Source organism: Anabrus simplex, chromosome 13 (genome assembly GCF_040414725.1).
Source record: "Anabrus simplex isolate iqAnaSimp1 chromosome 13, ASM4041472v1, whole genome shotgun sequence".
NCBI lineage: Eukaryota > Metazoa > Arthropoda > Insecta > Orthoptera > Tettigoniidae > Anabrus > Anabrus simplex.
In genome coordinates, this window is record NC_090277.1 from 49,343,494 (window position 1) to 49,366,689 (window position 23,196).

Genomic DNA, 23,196 nt, shown 5'->3' on the forward strand with positions numbered 1-23,196 from the left:
ATTGTCTTCCTTGGTCAGTAGTTATACGAGTTGGGAGACCAAATCGGGAGATCCAACCACTTATTAGCGTACCGGCTGTTTCTTCGGCAGTGATGCTGCGCATCGGCCATGCCTCTGGCCAGCGAGTAAATCTGTCAACAGCAGTGAGGATATAATTATAGCCTTCGCAGACAGGCAGTGGACCAACAATATCCAAGTGAATGTGGCTGAAACGGCCTGTGGGTGCTCCGAAATTCCCCAAAGGAGATATATTATGCCTCGTCACTTTATTGCGTTGACAGGACAAACAAGCACGTGGTCCAAGATAGGTTATGGTATGAGCGTGTTCTCCATCACGTCGGGGTCACCATTTATGGAGTCTTGGTTGTAGGCAGCTCCACATCGTTCATAAATAAACCAGCCCTCATGGATAATAAGATTTATTTACACCACACACAGTTTTAGTACACCTTTGCATGTGAGATAGGTTACACTGATTACACCAACAAGACACAAACAGGCGTGATGCTCATGCTCACTCCACGCAGCCGAATGACGCTAGTTTAGCAAGCTATACCCTGATGCAATGTTGCATCGTGCACAAGGGTGTGTTCTGTATGTGGGGCGAGTTCATTCTTCCTGATGCCGCCACATAATAATATAATCAACAATGGAAAAATAATATAAGAATGAATATTGGTAGCCCTATACACAACCGATCGGGTTGGGGGGGGGGGGCAGCCGATTAATCACTGTCCGTCCATTCCCAGTGACGGCTGGTGCAGAAAATCAGTTGTGTGCTGTAACCCCCCCTCCCCCTCCAAAAATTAAAAATATTTAGAAACATACGTGGTTTTCAAGAATCTCTATACTGAGTTTTTCATAGTGAACAAACACGTACACAACCCCAACACTTATACACATTCCTCATACGAAACTAATTAAACACACAATAACACGTGCAATGACAAAACATTCACGAACTCAGAAACACTTGGTGTGAGCGCGCAAAAACAGAACCAATCAATGTTATCAAAATCATTGAAATAAAACCAGCAACGTCGCAATGCACAATTACATGTAATGTTGTTATAGTGAAATTTATAAACTAGACATTTTGTAATTAAAGGAAATCACAATATCATGTCCTTATTTTGACAACATAAAAAGTACATTTTTTTTACAGTTCATCGATTTACAAATGTGGGTATGGAATAGGCAAGTTGGGAGTATTAAAAGACCTGGCGGGAACAGCTGATGGCTTCCTCTACAGTATTTTGTTTTCCCGTTTGCTCTGAGCGATCCCCTCTCAAATACTACCTCTGACTCAAGAGGGTGCCACCTGCCACAGTCTACGAACTTGAGAAATGTCCCTGCATATATAAAATTGTGCTTGGCAATGCCTCCCTGCGTCAATCGTCAATCGTGCACTGCTACTAATAGCCACATGCCAGACTAATAGCACAGTCGCGAAGCACGTTCTCATTTCGGTCGAATGTGACCAGTGCTGCCTCTCTGTTGTCGAACGAGGACTCGCTCTGGAGTGATGTCTTGGCTGTTGTTTCCGCAGCACATCGGAAAAGTTGGGCACGCATGTGCAAAAGACAGAGTTCCTGCTTTCTGGCAAAAGGCTTAGAAATTCTCGCTGAGCTGTGATCTGCACAGCACTCGGAGCAAAGCCCACGACTAGTTACCTACCTGGTTGTGAGGAGAGTTGAATGATTTGTTATTCTTTGGCTGATGTCTTTTTCAATGTACTGTATTTGATTGTAGGTCATATTTTTAAAGTAATTTATTTTTCAAATAGACAATGTGCTGCAGCACTTCAGCACATAAGGTAGGGCCCAGCTGAGGTCAGTGGTAGGCCTACGGTATCGGGTGATGTTCAAAGGCCATAGCTCCGTACCATTGGCTCCTGGCACGTTAAATAACCCTTCCAGACCAAAATTCAGACTCCTTGGACTTTTGTAAAAATTTAAGAAAACGGAAAGGCTTTTAAACAATAATAATTAGCTCTTATTGTTCTTATTCCCGGCTGCGCTGAATACGCTGAACGGCTCGATGTAATTCCGTTCTCAACCACAACTGCCTATGCCTTACTTGTGTTTCATAACTCTATTAGGAGCCAGACGACGTGATGAAATCAATGTGCAGTATACTTCTCTTTTTTCTTTTTTACGAACAGAGTTACAGTATTTGGTTAACTTTGCTGCAGTATAGGTATGTAAAACGATGCTCTGTGAATGCATCTTATTATTATCGCTTTTAAAATGTCACGGTGCTCTTCCATTCACAGTTAATAAAGCATATTTTGACATCTTCTTTGACATTTACACCTACTTAAACAAGTTGCTTTATACCCCTTTCACTTTCACTTCGTGACACTAGGATTTCTTCGTGCCGAGAGCGGCGTTGGGCAACGAACGTAAACATTCTTCATGCCCTCATTGCTGTTCATGAAGTATGCAGGATGCAGCAATATGCTTTGGAATTACTTCCATTATACACAATTATTCAACTTTAAAAATTCATGTTTAATTTTTGAAGGAACTTTATTGCTTCACATTGAAAAAAATTGATTTGTAATTTACTTGGTTTTTATTTCACATGTCATATGACTGACAAATTACTTCCGTTAATTTCTATATCTTCCGGTTCTTGTGGAGAATATACAACTTGGTGGGTTAAGACAATTTTTTTCGAGCGGTTTATAGGTAACTGCTTAGTATTTGTGATGTAAATTTTAGTTTACATTTCCAGATATATTTTTTTTACTTGATATCTCTTAAAATCGATTCCGCTTGCGGTCAAATTTCGGTAAGTATTTCGTTGCCTTTATAAGCCGATATCGTCCAAAGAGTGCCATTGCATACCTATGTTTTGACATAAACTTCATCTGATAGAGCAAAGTATTAGGAATATCAAACTCTTATTTGAAAATAGTTTATGCATGTTTTTAATAGTTAAATTGGTTTCTTATGTGTAATGTGATCTGACACCTTCGTAGACTTAGTTGAAGGTTAGGATTATTCTCAGATATGGAGAATTTGTCAAAGGAAACTAGCATTAATTTGTCATTTCATTTTACAGTATCGTACTGTATTTAGAAAGATCCATGTGTTATATTCTTATATGCTAAATGGAAAGTGTGCTCGACAGTGTTTAAGCGATGTGAAGAAACAAGGCAGAATTGTGTATGTGTGGTTTTAAATCTCTTTTTAAGTTTCAGTTATTGTCAAATTTACATTGAGAATCAAAAATATTTTCAATACAAGAGGTAATACTTCCGCTCCTATGGGGAGGAAGTGAAATTCGGCATGTCGGGTGTAATATTAGTGAGCTTACTTCCGAAAACAGGCGGGATTTGTTTACTAGTCCCCTTCATGTATCTTATACTAAAACACCAATTGGAGAGGGTGGCCTGTTCCACGTTCCAAAAGTATTCGGACACGTACTGAAAGAGAGAGAAATAAATGAGTGTTGTGCCGTCACTTGCATGTTTTAGAACCTTATCGAGCCTCAGGAGTAGTAGTGTAACACGTTGCATCTCAGGTGGACAACAGTAATTCAACAGCAGAAATAAGGAAACATAGAATGGATTACAAAGGTATGGATATGAAACAGGATGAAAGAAAATTCATTATAAGGCTACATAATCAATTAAAATCACTGAATGAGATGAGCCAGATTGTTAAATAGACCTTGTTTAACTGTTTATGATGTAGCCTGATAGTCAAATTCGACAGGGTCAAATGCGGCCAAAACAGGCCAAGAATGGGACGACCGAAAATCCTCACACCATACGATTAGCATGTTATTCACCAATATCAAGAGGGAAAAAAACCCGTTGTAGTACTTGGAAGATTGCAGCGGAACTACAGAACTCCGCTGTCGCAGTTTCTGTGAAAATGTGGCGTGTTTGTAATCGTGAACGGTACTATGGTCGAGTTGGTCAGAAGAGGTTCTGAGTGAATGACATGAACAGGAAAAAGCGACTGGAACTTACTTTGAAACATCAGGATTAGACTGAAGAATTTTGGAAAAAGGTGATATAGACTGATGAGAGTAAATTCAATGTGTTTGGTCCGATGGAAATCCAAAGTTAAAGTGTGGAGGAAAGTGAATGCTGAACTGGAGCCTCAGAATATCTTTCCAACTGTTAAATATGGAGATAGCTCTGTATGTGTGTGTGGGGGCGGGCTGCATGAGTGCTCTCAGTTTGGGGAAGCTGCACATTATTGATGGTGTAATGGACCACATAAATATAAATCCTTAAACAAGAACTTAAACAAGCCAGCCAGTGCAGAAAAAATGGGGATGACTGATGACTGGATTTTTATGCAAGACAATGACCGCAAGCATACCGCTTATAATGTCAAACTGTGGCTGTTGTATGACACTCCCAAACACCTATTAACTCTACCTCATATATGGAGCCTTTTGAAGGAGAACATCGATAAGAGAGATATTTAAAACAAACAAGATATCAAACCTGCTTTGCTGGCTGAATTCCTATTCAGTAACTGCACATTACGTGAACTCTATGCAATGCAGACTAAAAGCGGTAGGTAATCGAAGTTAAAGGACATTGAACAAAGTACTGAAATAACAATGTATTAGAATAAAGTGTGTGCTTTTTTTACTAGAACACTCGGTGTCCGAATACTTTTGATGCGTAAGAAAGTAACAATTATTTATTTAACTTACCTGTTGTTCCTAATGATGTTATTTATGTTTTCCTTACTTTCATCAGTGTTTCATGAAGGTATAAGTGTCTGATACTTTGTATGACTGTGTATTCAAGTTTACCTATGTCAAGGTCACTATTCAAGTAAACGACCTAGGGAGCTTGCGATGTCTGAATACTTTTGGCTCTCTTTGTGCATCTACAATCATCATCATCATCATCATCATCATCTAAAGGCTTCGCCTTGTCGCTGCAACCATTATATCATAAACTTTCAATGATATATATGCCATTAGAAGGAGTATTTAGACTGTCGTTAATATATTCATTTTTGTATTTTCTTAACTGCATACACATACATCTTGTTCAATATCACATTCATAAATTAAAGAGACGGAGACATTTTGCTAATGTCAAAGAAATACTGTTAAAATGTCATGTCATAGCTGCTGGAAAATGAATTTCATTCATTCAAAGTAATGAAACATATACAGGGTGTATCAGAACTCTACCGACAAAAAAAAATCGGGGATTCTCTTCGTGTTATGTTAAGAACGATGGTGCAACCGGATTGGTGGAGAAAATAATTTTCGAGAAAATGAGGCTACTTCATTGCTTCTGGGTGTGCGATTCAAATTGACGAACTTGCTGTGTTTGATGTCAGAGAGCTTGTTGCTGTGCGTCAGAGGAGATAAGGGAGGGGAAGTGGGAAGGGGAAGACGGAGGTAATGCTCAGTACGAATGCAGAAATTTATCGTTCGTTTCACATAGTCTCTTCCCAGCCCTAGTAAACAGTGTACAGTTTGACTACTATGCAAGCCCTGTAGAAAGATGAGATGAACTTTTTCCAAGAATACAGGCAACTTTCCAGGTTGTTCGCGACACACCACACGGTCGCTACTACACCGTTGTGAGCTGTGCATCGAAGTAGGAGGGGGGCATATTGAACACTTACTGTGATCAAACCATTGGGTGTATTGTTTCCTTCGTTCAGTATTTCATTCCATTTACAATGTTGTGAGTGAAAGAATACACAATCATCAGGTGGCAGCGCTGCATCTTCGAGCATGTTAGATAATGAACTTCATTGCGACCAACAAACAAGAGGAGAAATGATCTGGTGCTGTCTTTGACTGACAAGTATGTCTTAATAATTACAGTATGTTCTTGAACTGCATGTGCAGTTACGTCTGTTTATTAAACGAAGTGTGGATATTGCCTGTAAGGGACAAAGACAATCCTGTACGAGTCGAAGTAGGAAACTTGTGCATACGCGCAGAGCATTATTTTCTGTCTCCATCATACACCCCACTTCCTCTCCCTCCCCTGGCTTGTGCTCTGGCGTAGCAACTACGGTGAGTTCGTCAATTTGAATCGTGCGCCCAGAAGTAAGAAAGTAGCCTCATTTTCTCAGAAAGGAACATTTTCTCTACCAATCCGATTACACCATCGTTCTTAACAGGAAGTGCATCCTGATTTTTTTATTGTGATACACCCTGTACCCTGTATAAACATATTTATTACTGTACTTTCCTAGCTGAAGGAAATAATATGTAGACTTCGTTTTAATCTGATTTTAACATTTTTGGATTGTTATATAGCTAGCTCTCTGTCAATATGGGGGCTGATGAATCCTGGGTAGATGCCTACAGACAAGAGCACGAGTGTGATGAGCATTGGCAACTGCGACGAAGTTTCCTGTTGACACACAGGGATAGGTTCCCAGAAGAACGCTTGGTTTGCCTTGCTCAAGTCTTCACCAATGTTGAATTTCTTGGTTGCAGGTAAGAGCAAAATATGTTTTATACAGTAAAACTTGCTGAAACTGGAATTGCAAGGGACTAAATTCCCCCCCCCCCCCGAATTATACAAGTTTCCGCATTCGGCCCTACACAAAACATGTTTTTTTTGGCCTTAAACACCATTCACCACCACCATTACACAAACCATGATACAGTATGCAGTCATCATTTTCATTTCCCCTTGTCCATCTCCTGCCCGGTCGGAGTGTTGACGGTATACCATAACTCATTTTTAGGCTACTGTTACGATGGGATTGCCACTCCAAGCTACTGCCAGCAATTATTCAGGCCGCCCTTGCAGCCACCTCTAACATGGGAAAAAATTTAAATTAATGCCTCTTTAAAAAAATTGCCATTTTAAAAACTGCACATAAAATTGATTTTTAAATGTAACTTAATCTGTATCTGCCTTCGCATGATGCTCAGCGTCTAGATGGATGGACTTAGTGCTGTAGAACACTGACTTGTTAATTATTATTCCTGTGATTTGTCATTATATGCAGTATGATACACAATTTATCATTTTGACACTGTCTTACCACTATATTACACTATTTCACAACCCTTCCCTTAAACTTATTTCCATCACAACACACAACACTCTGTGCAGTAGTTCACAACACTAGGCTTTCTTTCACAGATCAAACAAAGAAAATTGTTTCCTTTTCTTTCTAATCATGTCTTTTTAAATGCAGTCCAGAGGTGAGTACATTATTTCAAGAAGCGTCAAAGAGTTAGATGTTATGGCAAATTGCTTTATAAATGCTTATAATATAGTGATTATTTTAATCCACCTATTCAATACAAATTGGTTTTGTGTTGCTAGTTCATAATACTACAACACGAATTTACAGGGACATGTTTCGCTTTATTTACAAGCATCTTCAGCCTACATAATTGTCTCAAGGTTAAGACCTGTCATAATTGGATTGTTTTTACACATTTTTTGCTTGAGTATAAATCCATGTTTAGTAATAATATGTAAAAAACTGGAATTGTGTACACATTAAAAGTATGACAATATGAATTACAATGTTGAATTGAAGTAACCCTTAATACTAAAATACATTGACGTCCAAAACATAGCAAGTACAATTTAAAAATTTGGTTAAAATTGTTTTCACAATTACAGTGTTGAATTGGAGTAACCCTTAATTCTAAAATACATTGACGTCCAAAACATAGTAACTACAATTTAAAAATTTGGCTAAAATTGTTTTCACAATGCTGTGGTTGATTGAATCAACTGTAATATGGCTTTAAATTTGAGTCAAATATAAACTGAAGGTTAAAATATAGGGGCCATTTTTTCTAAAATCCATTGATTTCTGGAACACAGTAACTTCCGATATTGAGAATTTGGTTAATAATTGTGATCTCCAATGCAATTATTTAAAACAACTATGATTTGACTCCATGTGATTTGATCAAATCAAGCAAACTGCAGCAAGCTTCGAAAAGTCTAGGAGCTGGTCTCCAACGGTTCCAAGATTTTAATTTTTAGAATATCATTTCGACTCAAGAAAGAAGCATGGTTATGTTTTAAGGTTGAAGCATGCTTTCTAAAGGAATATTCAAACTGATTCAAACCCTAACATGAACGACTTTAACCAAGATTCCGGTTTTGTAACAATTCTTACGTTCAGGCGGCCATAACAGTTGAAGAAACCCCAACTCACGCTGTGATAAATCTCTAGTCAATACAATTTGAGAAACCCCAATTCACGCTGTGATCAATCCAATCTACAGTTTGGATGTCTAGTCATTATAAAATAATTCATTGTTCATAAATTCTGGCAAAGTTAATGTGCATATTGTACATACTGTACATATTGTAAACTATATTAAAAGCATAAGACCATTGTATTTAGTATTAAGTTAGTTTACTACTAAGTTCCTATGTTTATAGTTTTAATTCTTGACCTTAAGATTAGTATTAGGCTGAAGATGCCCATAACTAGGGCGAAACTTGTCCCTAACTGATGTTTTTAATTAATGTAGAATTTAATCACTAAAAAATATATTTGTATTGAAAAGGTGGACACAATAATTTTAATCTTGAAAGAGTTTTACTTATTGTATCTTCAATACGGAACAAAATGAGATTAGTTACTTGTAGACCTATTTGTGTCAGTGCGACATAAAGCAACTTTAAAAAAACTCATGTGGGCTGATAGCTCATATTTTAATATGTTGCCGGGCTGAGTGGCTCAGACGGTTGAGGCGCTGGCCTTCCGATCCCCAACTTGGCAGGTTCGATCCTGACTCAGTCCAGTGGTATTTGAAGGTGCTCAAATACGTCAGCCTCGTGTCAGTAGATTTACTGGCACATAAAAGAACTCCTGCAAGACTTAAAATCTGGCACCTTAGCATCTCCAAAAACCATAAAAGCAGTGGGACGTAAAGCAAATAACATTATTGTTATTATTATTATCATCATCATCATCATCATCATCATCATCGTCATTATTTTTAATAGGTCGTCCACACAAGAAACTCATATTTCTGTATGTTTTGATAGACTGTGTAAAGTGTAAGGATATCCAAAGATGCCAGTCTGCATGATTCAGATCCATGTTTTGTAACACTTATTTCATGTTGTAAAATGTAGGATACCTGTTGCCTTAATTTTGTTTTGGTTGAAATATACTGTGAAAATTGAGGGGTGTTTTCTCTTTATCTGTAGATATCCTGAAAAGACGATGAAGTTAATAGCAGAACTGTCTCAGGAAGTTGCAGCCGATTATCGTGAAAAACAGAAGACAAGGTTACAACGCACCTTTGTTCAAGCCTCGGATGCTGCTGGGGCGAAGGTCAAAGGTAGTTCTAAATGTGAGTTCTAGGCTTGCCTGCTCGCAGGCTGTTGGATTTGAGTTCATCACTGAGCTGTTTTCCTCCCTATTCTGGTAACTGTACAAATTTATATTACTCGCAATCTTTGTGAAAAAAAATTCAGTTAAGTCCAGATAAAGAACTAACCATATTAATGTATGAAGTATAGAAGTAGAAACTATTGTTTTTTTAGTTTTTACAGTTCCTGCCTTATAATTATTACTCAGATCCAATAGTCTTTCCAGCGATCATAAATCTTCAGTTAAAGATCGAGTATGGCAGGATCTCTTTTGTGTTTATGGGACTTAGATACCTCGAGAATTACAGTAAGGGCTCTGTGTTTGAAATTTTGGGTTTTGTCCCAACTAGTGTCGAGGTGCACAGTTGCCATCTTGTTTGATTGTGGAGCATATAGAGTTATAGATCATTACATGCTATGTATTAGCCTTTCATTGTTTCTCTTGTCCCTTGGGTCTGTTTTTGTCTACTTCCACAATGTAGCTCATCTTTTCAGTTGTACAATAATAATCATAATTGACGTTCACCCATTTTCTCCTGAATCAATGCAGTGTTAAACAGATCATCTAATTATTAGATGACAAGGTCAGAATGCCAACCATAACGGATTGTCCATAATTATTATGGATTTCACCTCATGATTGCGGCATTACGGTCAAAGAGGAAATTATTATGTAGAAGCAATATTATCACAAAAAAATAATTTCCTACTAAACGGAAAGAGGAAAATTGTTCTATCCTTTGGAGCTTTTACTGCTCAACCCTCCTTGTTTCAATGCTTGTGAGTTGGCAAGTATACTTACTCAATCTCCACTTCCTTCTGCCACCCGTGAGCGTTGTGAATTTCTTTGTGAATCTGCTCTGTTTTTCTGTTGTATTTGCAGTATTTAGCCACCTGACAGTAACTCCCCACAAAAAGAGTTTTCGGTTACAGTACACAATAAGAAGTTTTTATATTAATAAAACCACCTTTCCAATACACAATAGTCCTTTATATTTAGGATAAAACCATTAATAGAAATTACAAGTAGGACATGTTTCGCTCAATCTTAGTGAGCATCATCAGCTAAAGATAACTTAATCCATGGTGGGTCAGGGCCCTGATCCCGGTATATATAACGAAAAAACTTCTACTATTACAAATATTACGAATTTTAACAATTTAAAAATAATCAATAAGATTATATTATGTCTATTAAAACAAATATTGATCTTTAAAATTGCTTAAAATGTAAGTGGAATGAATGACTTGAAAATGTTACTATAATATGTAGTGATTAATTGTTCGTATAAAACAATGACCATAATAATCTTCGCTCAATGGCATTAGACTGTTTGTGATTGAAAACAGTTATTCACATAAGGGTGAGCCCTTGTAATGAACTATGATGTTGTTTCATAAAATAAACATGATGAGGAATGCTAAAATCACATATATTGGTTGAAGAATGACCAGCACTGATGGATAAAACGTCGTCTGGATCGGTGTAAATCCAATCCAATACGGTTTTATAATGAGATTCATAACTTGTAATACGATACACAAGCCGACCATTGCCAGTTCACTTGTAGGTGCCGTGAAATGCTATTAGATAATATGTTTATTAGGGTACAAGGAAGGAGTAGAGGTGCGAAAATTCTAGGTTTTTGTACTATTACGTGACATATAGAACACTGAAGAGCACACTATATAGGACTGGTAGAGCACATGGTGACCATGTACACTTGGTGAAGGAGGGGTGATGACGTCATACTTGATGTCATAGGGTGTTGGAGAGAGACATGCGGTTAATACCCGAAAACTAAGTCCGAATTTTTGCTATCGTGCGACAAATTTAATTATTTAACATTTCACTGTGGACAAGAAAAATGATCATGACGTCACACCACCCCTGTACCTCTATAGGCACCGTGCGTGTCGCTCTAGACTCGCAGTAGCTGTTCTGTTATGACTGAGCGTGTAGTTACTCCGATGATAATAGCAGAGAAAAGGAGATGAAGTAAACGTAATTGTTGTGTTGTCGGATGTTCCAATACTTACACAGATACGGGAAGTGAAGTACAATTTTATTGTTTTTCCAAAACGAAGATAGAAGTGGACCGATGGAGGCGATGGATACAAGCAGTTAACCGAACAAAGTAAGTAGGCCTACACATACGTACTGCACATGTTTGCAATAAGTTCAATTTATCCGATTTAATTTAATTTTGGTTTTAATTGTTAGCACTGATGGATCACTTTGGTAACCTACGACTTAAGAATATGTAGTGCACATTTCATCGGAAACAGAAGATTTGGACACCCACTAAGTCCAGCCTATGTTCCGACAATATTTCCAGATGAGTACAAGAAGAGGAATGTGTCGCAGGGACCCAGCTTACAGTGTTTTCACAGGCAACTCAAGCAATTAAAATAGGAAGAATCAGATGGAAAATTTTCAAGTATAGTTTGCCCAAGTAACATAACCAAGGATACATCCGTGGGAACAGAAGCATCTGATTTTCATTGTTCTGACTTCATGTTTTCTTGTTCAATAAATGAAAATGTCGTAAATACACAAGCAAATATTCCACTTAATTTTGGTCAGGGAGGGGACATTACGAAACATAATAAAATGTGTGGAACGGAAGACGATCATGCAGACATCAAGGGTCCAGTTTCCAAGACTACAGTTCCATAGGGAACAATACACAAATGCGGGATTTAACAGGTGTGAACTTCAACGTCTTTACCTTGCTGCTTGCATTATTACTAAACTGTAATGTTACGAAATTATGTAAAGAAACCAGATTATTGATTTTCCTAGTGAAAATGAAAATCGGACTGTCCTATTCTGCTTTGAGAGTGCTATTCGGTGTTCACAGGACAACAATTTCACGTATTTTTACGACCATGCTTATGCAATTGGCACTGCGTACGAAACATTTCATATTCAGGCCTAGTAAGGAAAGTGTTCAAGAAACAATGCCTCCAGCATTTAAGAGAAATTACGTTAATTGTCGAGTCATTATTGACTGCACAGAATTTAGGGTTGAACAGCCTCCCCAAGTAGATCAGAGAGTGTATTTCTATTCTCAATACAAGGGTTGCTACACTGCAAAAGTTTTAATTGAAATCACGCGTAGTGGTATGATTGCCTTTAAATCTAAATGTTACAGTGGAAGAGGTAGCGACTCATTCATAACAACTGGCAGTGGTTTATTAACTTTCCTTCAACCTGGCAATGAGGTCATGGCTGATAAAGGATTTCCTGGCATCAGAACTAACTTATCTGGCCACGGTGTCATAATTATGACACCACCGTTCTTACATGACGGGAGATTAACAGCTGAGGAAGTTGAGAGTACTTACAGTATTGCGTTAGGATTCACGCGGAAATGTGAATAAAAGGTAGACTATGCACATACTTAAATAGGCGACCAACAGATGTAAGGAAGAGGATTTATACAGCTTCAAAACACACACTTACTGCACACCCAAATGGGTTCGCACAGTTCTCGATTTTGAACGAACGCACGACCCCATATGGGTACGTGAAGTTCAAAAACTTGACTACCCTCAACATGTTAATTATTATTGTTGGGAATACCGCTAATTTTTAAGTAATTATTGAAATGGAATTTTGTCACTTTGGTGAGACATTCCTCGACATACTGTCCTGATAAATAGTTATTGTCAGCTGTTGTGCTTTGCTATATACATGTAGATCACATTTTCCCAAGCCAATTACGTACATGAGTATTTGTATTTGTGTATAATACATATAACTTGTCTTTAACTGTATGTTATTTTGCTTGTCAAAGTAAAGATAACCTACTCGCACATTTCCTGACTCGTCTACTATTGGTTTATCTTTACAGGAAGATGGACACTTCTAACACTCTGTCAGCTACATTTCCTATGAGAACTATGCCATCTGGAGATCCACAAATCCAAGGTCATTTCTTGTGGATTATTAACCCACATCGAATATCACGAACATCAAATGAACTTCCATAGCATTCTATTGCTTCATTTTCCATTTCTTTTCCATAAGAAAGATTATTCAAAGCAGCTCCCCCAATTGGAGATTCAGTTACAAATGCGAGAGCTGAAGTATCAAAGTTTGGATCCGATGTGCTTTCATGCTAGCACACATTCTTATCTTTCTTTCTTGAAACCATAGAGGGCTTTCTGATTGAGATAGAGTGTCCAGGGAGATTTTAATTATATGATCTGTATGAGCCTGCACTTTGCTGGTAAAAAACATTTCGTCACTCACAGTACGAAAGGTGTATTTGTCTGGCAAGCGCACGTCATTAGAGACTTGTAAATGTAATAGCTGTGTCACAATTTCCTCACATTCTTCTCTCTCTACATCATTCACTACCCTGTCTCTCAATGAGGTGACTACGGCCCTGCACGATTGTTCGATTTCAGTATTTGCTTTTGCTCAAAGCATTGTACGAAGACTGCAAGGGATGTGTTTTAAAATATCCTCAGTTAATTCGAAGGGGGGAAGAGATGATGATGATGATGATGCTTGTTGTTTTAAGGGGCCTAACATCGAAGGTCATCGGCCCCAGGGGGGAAGAGATGTCTCCAAAGTCTTTTTACCAAACAGTTCTTCTATATGTTTGTCTTTTCGATATTTTTTGTTGACATTGTTTTCGGGCTCGGTTTCCCCCATTGTTGTGGACGGTTTGTTTTGGAGACATCACTTTCATTATTTATATACTACACTACCACAGCTACGTGTTTGCAAGTTCCTCTGGCGCCGGCAGGACAGGAATATTCACTGGTAGAGACATTACGATTCTGGTCAACCTGAACACAAAATAAAAATGCGTACAACTTAGCAAACATGCATTAAGTAATCCTTACTAAATAAACTTTATAAATTGTTACCTAACTAAACCTTGCCTAACTCAAGTTTCATGATATAAGGCAGCAAAATGACAGACGTTTGTCGGGTGACTTTTCCTGTGATGTATCCAAAACCATTTGAAATTAACTCTTTAGCGCCGTTCACGTGGCCACTGACAACAAGGTTTCTTCTTTTATTGCATGATGATTCACTTAGATCCCTGAATTGAATCGCTTGAAACTCTCAACTTATTCGAATGTCACACATGTTGTACTGAGACTCTCGCACTATGCCTCACCTCTTGTTTCAGAACAGGCCACTATGTAACGCTAGTAGTAGCATTTCGATCTATCTGCACAGTGCCTGTAGACAGCACATGTGGTAAACAAATATATGGCAGGCTTGTTAATTTTGAGTTATATTTCATTTTTTAACATTGAAGACAAAAGTTTTTGCAAGAATTGAGGTCAATTTGTGTGAATAATGTATATGTATTCATATCTTTTGTGTTTCTCAAATAGTCCTTAAAAATGCATTGGTTTCTTCTATTTTTTCTAGTTTCTGATTTTTGAGTTTTGTAATTTACCACGTGATTTTATGGCTGATAAAGTCTCAAATAGAGACGAAACATGTGCATAAATATTTTTAATACAGTGGAACCTCGATTCTCCGTTTTTGGAGGGACCACGAAAGAAAAAACTTACAATACGGGAAAACGGAAGATCCGGGAATGAATGGACCATCAACAATTTGGCTAAACATCACCAAAATGAAATATGTATACTTATAATCTCAAACGCCCATAAACCAAACCAAACTACAGCCCCAATGGGCCTTCCGCCTACCAAGCGACTGCCCTCGGTCTGAAGGCCTGCAGATTGTGAGGTGACACATGGTCAGTGTAACGAATCCTCTCGGCCGTTATTCCTGGCTCTCTAGAACGGGCTTGCCACATCACCATTAAATAGCAAAATGACACATGACGCAGAGATGAGGAGAAATCCTTCTTTTATGCTTGCCAGGGACCCACCGACCCACCCAAAAAGGGTTATTACCCACACAGAAAACAGAAGCTACATTACATTGTAAGTTCACACAGTAGCAAGAAGAGGAAGTAGTGTGTTCAAATGGTACTCCAAACCAAACCCCATGGCGAAACAGCCCCGAAGGGCCATGCCCTATATATCAATGGTATGTAAAGAAGTGGAATCAGAGATAAGGCTTTTTGCAGATGATGTTATTCTGTACACAGTAATAAATAAGTTACAAGATTGTGCTATTTTTTTTTTTTTTGCTATTGACTTTACGTCACACCGACACAGATTTGTCTTATGGCGACGATGGGATAGGAAAGGGCTAGGACTGGGAAGGAAGCGGCCGTGGCCTTAATTAAGGTACAGCCCCAACATTTGCCTGGTGTGAAAATGGGAAACCACGGAAAACCATCTTCAGGGCTTCCGACAGTGGGATTCGAACCTACTATCTCCCGAATACTGGATACTGGCCGCACTTACGCGACTGCAGCTATCGAGCTCGGTTACAAGATTGTGAGCAACTGCAAAATTACCTCAATGCTGTGAGATGGACTGTGGGCAATGGTATGATGATAAACGGGGTTAAAAGTCAGGTTGTGAGTTTTACAAATATTAAAAGTCCTCTCAGTTTTAATTACTGTGCTGATGGGGTGAAAGTTCCTTTTGGGAATCATTGTAAGTAACTAGGTCTTAATATAAGGAAATATTTCCATTGGGGTAATCACATAAATATGATTGTAAATAAACGGTACAGATCTCTGCACATGGTTATGAGGGTATTTAGGGGTTGTAGTAAGGATGCAAAGGAGAGGGCATATAAGTTTCTGGTAAGACCCCAACTAGAGTACGGTTCCAGTGTATGGGATCCTCACCACAATCACTTGATTCAAGAAGTGGAAAAAATCCAAAGAAAAGCAGCTTGATTTGTTCTGGCTGATTTCCGACAAAAGAATATCGACTAGGTGGAAAATAAATAAATTCTTAGTTGTGAATCGATTGATGTGCGATACGGACCATGAAATTAATTTTATGTAAAAGAGGAGCGTTACAAAAATGTTGCAAAGTTTGGGCTGGGAAGACTTGGGAGAAAGGAGACGAGCTGCTCGACTAAGGGGTATGAACAATTTACAAACATCGTGTAGATCCATATTGATACAGTTATAACTAGAGCCCGGATTTCCATGCACTATCAAATCTCAAAAAATGCATGCATTCATGCACTATCATATGGCAAAACATGCACAATAAACTGGAAAATATGTACCGTCAAAATTCAGTTCATTTTGAAACATTGTACAGAAACTACCCTAATTTCTCCAAATTGCCTTGATTTGAGCCCATCCGTTTATCTGTCAGCACATTCTTAAGCACAGAAAATGATCTTTTTACATCACAGGAAGTGATAGATGCATACTTCAATGAAGACATTTGGACAAAATGAGGTCAAATTGTACATCTTTTGCATTTTCACCACAATACGTCTTCTATAAGCTTGACGAATTCAAAATCAGGATTTGAACTAATTAATTTGTTCAACTTATCTATAGCTGCGGAAGCTACTTCTCTATGCGATGATTGCAGACAGATTTGAATGTCCTCAATAACTGGTAACGATTGCCTGCTGCGATAACCAAGACTTGTGACGGACGAGTGAGAGTTCCGGGTAGGACATTCTAGGATAACAACGGTAGAGGGTTCAATGAAAAAACAGAGTTTGTAAGCTGCTATCCCAGTAACGCGGCACCACAGAAGTGCGATACAAGTTATCTTTTGTTCGTCTAAGAGACGAAAAATGAGCCGTCAATGATTAATGCACAATTTACGGTTCAATTTATAGCAATGTACAACTGCAAAACTGGGACGCCTTATTCCTAAGAATTAGATATCGACGTGGGGACTTCCGAAATACGTCATTATTTACTCAAGCAACAGATAAGAAAGTGTTTGGTTAATTGGATTATAGTACTTGTACTGTACGTAGGCTACTAACTTGGATTGTCACTTAGGATGCCAAGAATACATTCTCTCCGTCTCTCAGTAATAGACATACTATAGCCTATAACGTGGAAAAATTGTCCCAAATTCTCCACACTAACATTCAGAAATGGCACTATCATGCATGTTAACAATTTATATGCGTCAAAGTCAGAATAAAAGTCATATTATGCAATATTAAACGTCCAAATATTCGTTATTAAATCCAAAATCTTCCAAATATGCATTATGCATGAATTTTCTCCTAAAATGGCCAAAACATGTAAACATGCACGGAAAAAGGACGTTTATTTGGCATTGTTAAGTTGTAAAACGAATATTTGCAAAGTTTGAGAAGTGTAGCTAGCTTATTGAAAAACATGCATTTGCATGGAAATCCGGGCTCTAGTTATAATTATGAAAAAATGTTAGGTTTTGGTCCACCCAATCAATACACATCACTTTACAAGCAAACTACCCAATAAAAACAGTAGAACCTCGATTATACGTTGCCGGAAACTACGTTACCTGTAATATTCGTTCAAATTACGTGGTCCCGCGAGCATCCTAATTAAATCACGTTGTAAAAATCCCGCATTATTCGTTCCTCGAAGAAACTATTTCCCGGATCAACCGTCCAGAAATTTCAGTCCCATCAACGCTAAATCCTAAATCACGCGTTTTTCAAGAAACTGTATCTTACGAAAGGACGGCTACGGCATACTTGCAGATCTTGGTGTTGAAGTACTGTACTAGTAAAGCGATTGGCGGTGATCTTGCAAAAGGGATTATCTTAGCATCGCATTTGGGTAGTATTGTTTAGAAAATCCTCGTAAATCATGCAGCAGAGTGTGTCCATGACAATAAATTGTAAGAAGACAGAGCGCATTTCGACAGCTCTATTTGAAGACGGAACAAGTTTCGTCAAATGTTCGTACTTGCAGGGTTAGATGTTTATATTTTTACTTTTTTCGAGTGTATCGCCGAACAGTTTTTCGGCATTTCCCTCAGGACACTGTATAGTCACTGGGCTTTCAGGCAGCAATCGAAACTACTCCTTCTTAAGTAACACAAATTTAGTATTTAATTTTATCGTATACGATTATGTTATCGAGACCAGAACAGATGTTGCACCTTACACCCATGGGATGTTTTGGGATTGCTTATTACTGTTTTCGTCCTAATATAAGACTGGGAATTTCACGTTTTTGTGTTAAAATGTTATAAAAGCCACAGTCGTTTTATTTGCGCATGTTACATTTAAAAACTTTGTATCATTTCGCACTCGTACTTACTTGTACAGCGAGCGCGCTTTCCAACTGAGCTCAAGGTCGCAAATAATCGTAATTTTGGAAAAGTGAATGATAATTTTTCTCTTTCCAATTTGATTGTGATTACTGACGGGCAGAACTAAATATAATGCATTTAAGAACTTGAGGATTGATACTTTCGAAACCATATTCTGGAGTTCAACATAACCTTTAAAAGTCGATGTAGGCTTAATTTACTGGGTACAAGATTTCCGTAAACTGACTAGGGACAGCAAACCAGTGACCCAATTAAAATGGAAGATTAAAAAAAAGGGATTTTGCCATCTTGTTGGACGCTTTTGTATCGAATGTGCTTTATTTTATTAGATTAGAGAATGAAAAACTATTTGTGGTCGATTGTTGTTTGGCTTGGTGTTACGGGTATTAGATTTTTCGAAGAGTTTGGCTGATCGAAGTTGCTGAACTGAAAGAAGTTTACAAAGGAATATGACAAAGTTTTCAGAGGAAACTGACGAAGTTTCCCCGCTAAACTGAGTATAAAGTTTCAAGATTTTCAAGTCGCGTATCGGTAATTAACGTTTGAAGCCAGCCCCGCGCTCTAACTTGCCTGCTTCTCACCCGGAGGGCCCAGGTTCAATTACTGGCCAGGTCAGGCATTTTTACCTGGATATGAGGGCTGGTTCCAGGTTCAGTCATTCTATGATTACCTTTAATTAAGGAACTATTTAATGGTGATGTGGCGACCCCGGTCTAGAGAAAGGGCAAGGAGGGGGGTGTCATTGTCGAGTAGGGGAGGAGCATGCTGGATTTGACTCTGAAATTTTCTGAGCATTTACTGATAACCCTGTTCAAAAGTTGGCAGCTCTGTTAGGTGACCACAGAAGCTGTATTGGGCAAAAAGCCTTCGATTACACCCATCCACAAGAGTTTCTTCTTCTTGTATTTTGCTGGTACAGGGTCCACTTTGTGGGTCAAAGAGTGCCATTTTGCTCAGTCTTCTGCCTCATTGGCTTCACACTGATCAACTTTCAATCTGATCAGATAGCTGCTGTGGTTGTCGTCTGGTGCGGGGGGGGGGCATTTGTTGAGACGTTGATCTTCAACACCATAATGACTTACTTTATTTAATTCCTATTACTCCTGGGTGGAGCATAGGGCACATACAACAGCTCTCCAACTGACTCGATTTGCTGCCACAGTTTTGATGTTCTTCCAGGAGTTTCCAACTGACGCCGCCTCCGCTTCCACTATTCGACGCCATATTATCCTTGGTCTCCGTCTTCTTCTAGCCCCTTGTGGGTTCCATTCAAGAACCTGTTTTGGTATGCTGTCAGGCCATTTACGCAGTGTGTGACCTATCCATTTCCATTTACATTCTTTTGTCTGGATTTCAGCCTTGCATTGTTTAGTACGCTCCCACAAATCCTGATTTGATATATCTGGCCATCGCACTCCTAGGATGGTTCTCAAACATCTGTCAATGAAAGTCTGGATCTTGCGTGTTATCTCTCCAGTCATCTTCCACGTCTCACTCCTGTAGAAGAGCACTGATTTCACATTTGTCTCAAAGATCCTCAATTCTCAATTCTCTGGACTTCCACACCGGCCATAGCTGGGCAAAGGCCTCTTTGGCCTTGTTTACCCTATTTTGGACATCTTCATTTGTCCCTCCATTTCTAGAAATAATACTTACTGAGTAACAGAAGTTGTCAACTTGCTCTATCTTGTTCTCTAATACCAGTGGGTTCGTGTTTATGGCATTAATCCTTAGCTCCTTTGTCTTGGTAATGTTTATTTTGAGTCCCTCCTTTTATGCTTCCATTTTGAAGTCTTTCATTTTCTCAGTCATATGTCTAAATGAGTGAGATAATGGACATATATCATCCGCAAAATCCAAATCTTCCAGACGATCCGTCATCCCAATCAATCAGTCAATCAGTTACTACTGATCTGCATTTAGGGCAGTCGCCCAGGTGGCAGATTCCCTATCTGTTGTTTTCCTAGCCTTTTCTTAAATGATTGCAAAGAAATTGGAAAATTATTGAACATTTTCCGTGGTAAGTTATTCCAATCCCTAACTCCCCTTCCTATAAACGAATATTTGCCCCAATTTGTCCTCTTGAATTCCAATTTTATCTTCATATTGTGATCTTTACTACTTTTAAAGACACCACTCAGACTTACTCGTCTACTGATGTCCTCCCACGCCATCTCTCCACTGACAGCTCGGAACATACTACTTAGATTCACAATTAAGTATTTATTTATTTTCCACCTAGTTTGTTTGTTTTAATCTTGTCAATCTTATGTTAATTTTAAGGACACTTCCTCTAAAGCATTACTTTGTCAATTTTATATATTTTTCATCTAAACAGTGTTATGTGGCTGAAGATGTTGATAATATACGAAACATGTACCACTTTTGACCATTAAAAATTGCCTTAAGCAATCATTGTATCGACTAGGTGGAAAATAAATAAATACTTAATTGTGAATCTATTGAAGTGCGATACGGACCATGAAGCTGATTTTATCTAACATACTACTTAATCGAGCAGCTCGTATCCTTTCTCCCAAGTCTTCCCAGCCCAAACTTTGCAACATTTTTGTAACTCTACTCTTTTGTCGGAAATCAGCCAGAACAAATCGAGCTGCTTTTCTGTGGATTTTTTCCAGTTCCTGAATCAAGTAATCCTGGTGAGGGTCCCATGCACTGGAACCATACTCTAGTTGGGGTCTTATCAGAGACTTATATGCCCTCTCCTTTACATCCGTACTACAACCCCTAAATACCCTCATAACCATGTGCAGAGATCTGTACCCTTTATTAACAATCATATTTATGTGATTACCCTAATGAAGATCTTTTCTTATATTAACACCTAGGTACTTACAATGATCCCCAAAAGGAACTTTCACCCCATCAACGCAGTAATTAAAACTGAGAGGACTTTTCCTATTTGTGAAACTCACAACCTGACTTTTCACCCCGTTTATCATCATACCATTGCCCACCATCCATCTCACAACACTATTGAGGTCACCCTGCAGCCGCTCACAGTCTTGTAACTTATTTATTATTCTGTACAGAATAACATCATTTGCAAACAGCCTTATCTCTGATTCCACTTCTTTACACATTTTATTGATGTATGTATCTTTAGTCCTCAGCCCGAAGGCTGGTTGGATCCTCAACAGCTCCGCCATCAGCTGTCATAGATGGCCTAGGCATCACTGAAGAGGCGTACTAGGGAAATGAGGAGTGAGGTAGTTTCCCGTTACTTTCCTCACCAAGCCAGAAGTTGCTCTTACATATCAGTCTGCCAAGCCCACTGAAATGCATGCACCAACCGACCCTATGAGCAATATTTTCACACCATTCATAGCAGGGACTGGCTGCAGAAGGAATGGCATTACTAGTGTCACTCATACCTCAGTCACTTTCATTTTGTCAAAGCCAAGGGTAAAGCTGAGACAGATCAATGAAAGTAACAAGATTGCTCTAGCTCATACCAGAAGACATAGTGCACTGTAAACACTAGGTCCTATATATATATATATATATATATATATATATATATAACATAAAGGTCCAATAATACTGCCTTGAGGAATTCCCCTCTTAATCATTACAGGGTCAAATAAAGCTTCCCCTATTCTAATTCTCTGAGTTCTATTTTCTAGAAATATAGCCAACCATTCAGTCACTCTTTTTTCTAGTCTAATTGCACTCATTTTTGCCAGTAGTCTTCCATGATCTACCCTATCAAATGCCTTAGATAGGTCAATCGCAATACAGTCCATTTGGCCTCCTGAATCCAGGATATCTGCTATATCTTGCTGGAATCTTATAAGCTGAACTTCAGGGGAATAACCTTTCCTAAACCCAAACTGCCTTCTGTCAAACCAGTTATTAATTTCACAAACATGTCTAATATAATCAGAAAGAATGCTTTCCCAAAGCTTACATGCAGTGCATGTCAAGCTGACTGGCCTGTAATTTTCAGCTTTATGTCTATCAATCACCCTTTCCTTTCAACTCATAGTCTACATTCAACACCTCCGTCACAATATTATCCACTCCAGGTGCTTTGCCTGCCTTGCGGGTTTTCAGTGACTTTATGATCTCGCTCTTTGCCGGCATGTTGATATTCACTCTCAGTTCCGGAACCTCTTGATTGTCTTCCTCTCCTTGATCCTCCTGTCCTATGACTTTGTTTGGCACTTGTCTGAAATGCTCTTTCCATCTTGTCATTTGTTCTTCACTATTCCGAAGCTTCTTACGTTCCTTGGATTTTATTGGCCTGCGCTCATTCAATTTCTTTGGAGACGACTGTTTTGTAATGTTGTAAAGCTGTTTTGAGTCTCCTTTAAGTGCTGCCTCCTGTGCCAACTCTGCTAGGGTATTTACTTGATTTCTTGTATCATCTCTTGCTGCTTTCTTTATTTGTCGGTTCAGTTCACTGAACTGTTCCATCAAGCTTCTTTTCTTTGTTTCATCTTTGCAATGAATTAACTTTGTTTTGATCTCTCTTCTATCTTCTTCCAGATATTGTCTGATATCCATTTCTTTCTCCTGATTTGGTTGAATCCCTGCATCTCCTTACTTGTATTAAGGAAGGCTGATTTTATCCTTTCTCATTTTCCATTCACTTTAGTTTGATTGGGGCTTCCTTCTGCATTATCTAGATCAAGTGAACCGTACCTATTCTTCAGCTTGATTACAAAATCCTTTTTTAACTTCAGCATCTG

The 23,196-nt window shown here is 38.5% G+C and overlaps 1 protein-coding gene across 3 annotated transcripts in view; it reads left to right on the top strand.

Moving 5' to 3' along the window:
• The first annotated feature begins 2,586 nt into the window (after positions 1–2,586).
• The window catches only part of LOC136885040 (uncharacterized), a 125,095-nt gene continuing 104,485 nt past the window's right edge, over positions 2,587–23,196 (top strand). Inside the window, exons 1-3 of one of the 3 annotated variants that reach the window (XM_067157427.2) lie at positions 2,587–2,658; positions 6,268–6,450; positions 9,155–9,288. In XM_067157427.2, the coding sequence (XP_067013528.2) occupies positions 6,284–6,450; positions 9,155–9,288 (301 nt within the window). In that variant the 5' untranslated portion in view covers positions 2,587–2,658; positions 6,268–6,283. Of the gene's footprint in view, positions 2,797–6,267; positions 6,451–9,154; positions 9,289–23,196 lie in introns of all 3 variants that reach the window. The other 2 variants (XM_067157429.2, XM_067157426.2) reach the window with 2 other exon arrangements.